The sequence below is a fragment of the Cucurbita maxima genome, unplaced genomic scaffold (assembly GCF_002738345.1).
Source record: "Cucurbita maxima cultivar Rimu unplaced genomic scaffold, Cmax_1.0 Cma_Scf00014, whole genome shotgun sequence".
Taxonomy (NCBI): Eukaryota; Viridiplantae; Streptophyta; class Magnoliopsida; order Cucurbitales; family Cucurbitaceae; genus Cucurbita; species Cucurbita maxima.
In genome coordinates this window covers 168,793-170,200 of record NW_019272030.1, presented here as the reverse complement: position 1 = coordinate 170,200, position 1,408 = coordinate 168,793, and the positions used below count along the sequence as shown (strand labels likewise).

Sequence of the window (1,408 nt, the reverse complement as noted above, 5' to 3'; positions counted from 1 at the left end):
AAAAAAAAAAAAAAAAAAAAAAAAAAAAAAAAAAAAAAAAAAAAAAAAAAAAAAAAAAAAAAAAAAAAAAAAAAAAAAAAAAAAAAAAAAAAAAAAACGTAAATGTGCTTGATAACGGTTTCCTGTTTATAGTTTTATTGTTTTTTTGTAACATTTTTATTAATAACCTTGAAATTCTAATTTTGTTTATTTTTTAAAGATACTCTTTTCTCATTTCTTCAACACTATATCCATTTTTTTCAGAAATTTCTAAAATTTATAATAAATATAAGAAATTTCAATATCCAAACCATAAATTTGTTCGAAAAATAATTATTTTGAGAGATTTAAAAAAAAAATACTAATAAAATCTATCATTCAAATTTGATGTGCTGTCATTTTTTTTTTTTTTTGTTCTCTGTTCAATTTGTCTTAAATAATATTGAGTTGCATAATTATTTCAATTAAACTAACAAATTTTGTAAATTGTTAACGATCAACTGCTAATTGATATATATTTTTGTGTGTCGATTTGGTTATGTGACATTTAGTTGGTAAGGTTTGACATTGTAGCATATTTATATTTCTCTAATTCAATAATATATTTTCTTTTAGTGGAGGATTAAGTTGAATTTTTGAAAAACTGATAATTCGGTATGATTTTTATCGGGTCAACCTGATTGACTTGAAAATAGGGTTATAATCTAATCCTACGTCCTAATAATTTATAAAATTAGTAGAGTGGTGTTTATATTTTTGTCAAAATTTGATCTAACAAATAACAGTAATATTATAGGAGCAAGCTGAAGCAAACTGAGATGGAATACCAGTATTTAAGGAGGTGGTTTGGCTCATTGACGGAGCAAAACCGCCGGCTGCGGCGGGAACTGGAGGAGCTCAGAGCTATTAAGGTTGCTCTCCCAGCCGTCGACTCAAGCCACGGCCGACAGCCACCCCTCCCGGTGTCCACTATAACCATGTGTCCCCAGTGCAAGCGCGTAACCGCTGCCACCATAACATCTAGTAGGGCTGCAGCCACCCAGACCGCCATTGCCACCACTGCAACGCCACCGAAGGCGGTTCGGTCCGCCCTCAAGTTGCAGCAGCCGTCGCAAGGTTGATGATCGGCCGACCAAGAAGGCCAGAAATGAACAAATGACGACAAACCATGGTTAGAAAATGACCTTAGGCTGTTCCTCCATTGAAAACATAACCTGCATAGGTTCACTTTTTTTAATTTTTTTTTAATTTTGTTTTATTTTATTTTTATTTGAATCTAAGATTTAAGTTACTATTTAAAAATACTACAATATTAAAATTTAAAAATTAGCTTTTTATCTGGTTAGCCCTTTGTGTTGGAGTTTGATCTTTGGAGACGATGATAGCAAAGAAGCCCATCATTCTCATGCACAACCCATAAGCCCATTTT

At 31.4% G+C, this 1,408-nt stretch overlaps 1 protein-coding gene across 1 annotated transcript in view; it reads left to right on the top strand.

Annotated features, from left to right (window-relative positions):
* LOC111489348 (homeobox-leucine zipper protein ATHB-17-like) overlaps positions 1-1,180 on the top strand; it is a 2,818-nt gene extending 1,638 nt beyond the window's left edge. The window contains exon 4 of the mRNA XM_023137525.1: positions 776-1,180. Coding sequence (XP_022993293.1) covers positions 776-1,100 — 325 coding nt within the window. The 3' untranslated portion in view covers positions 1,101-1,180. The remainder of the gene's footprint in view (positions 1-775) is intronic.
* The last annotated feature ends 228 nt before the right edge of the window (positions 1,181-1,408 follow it).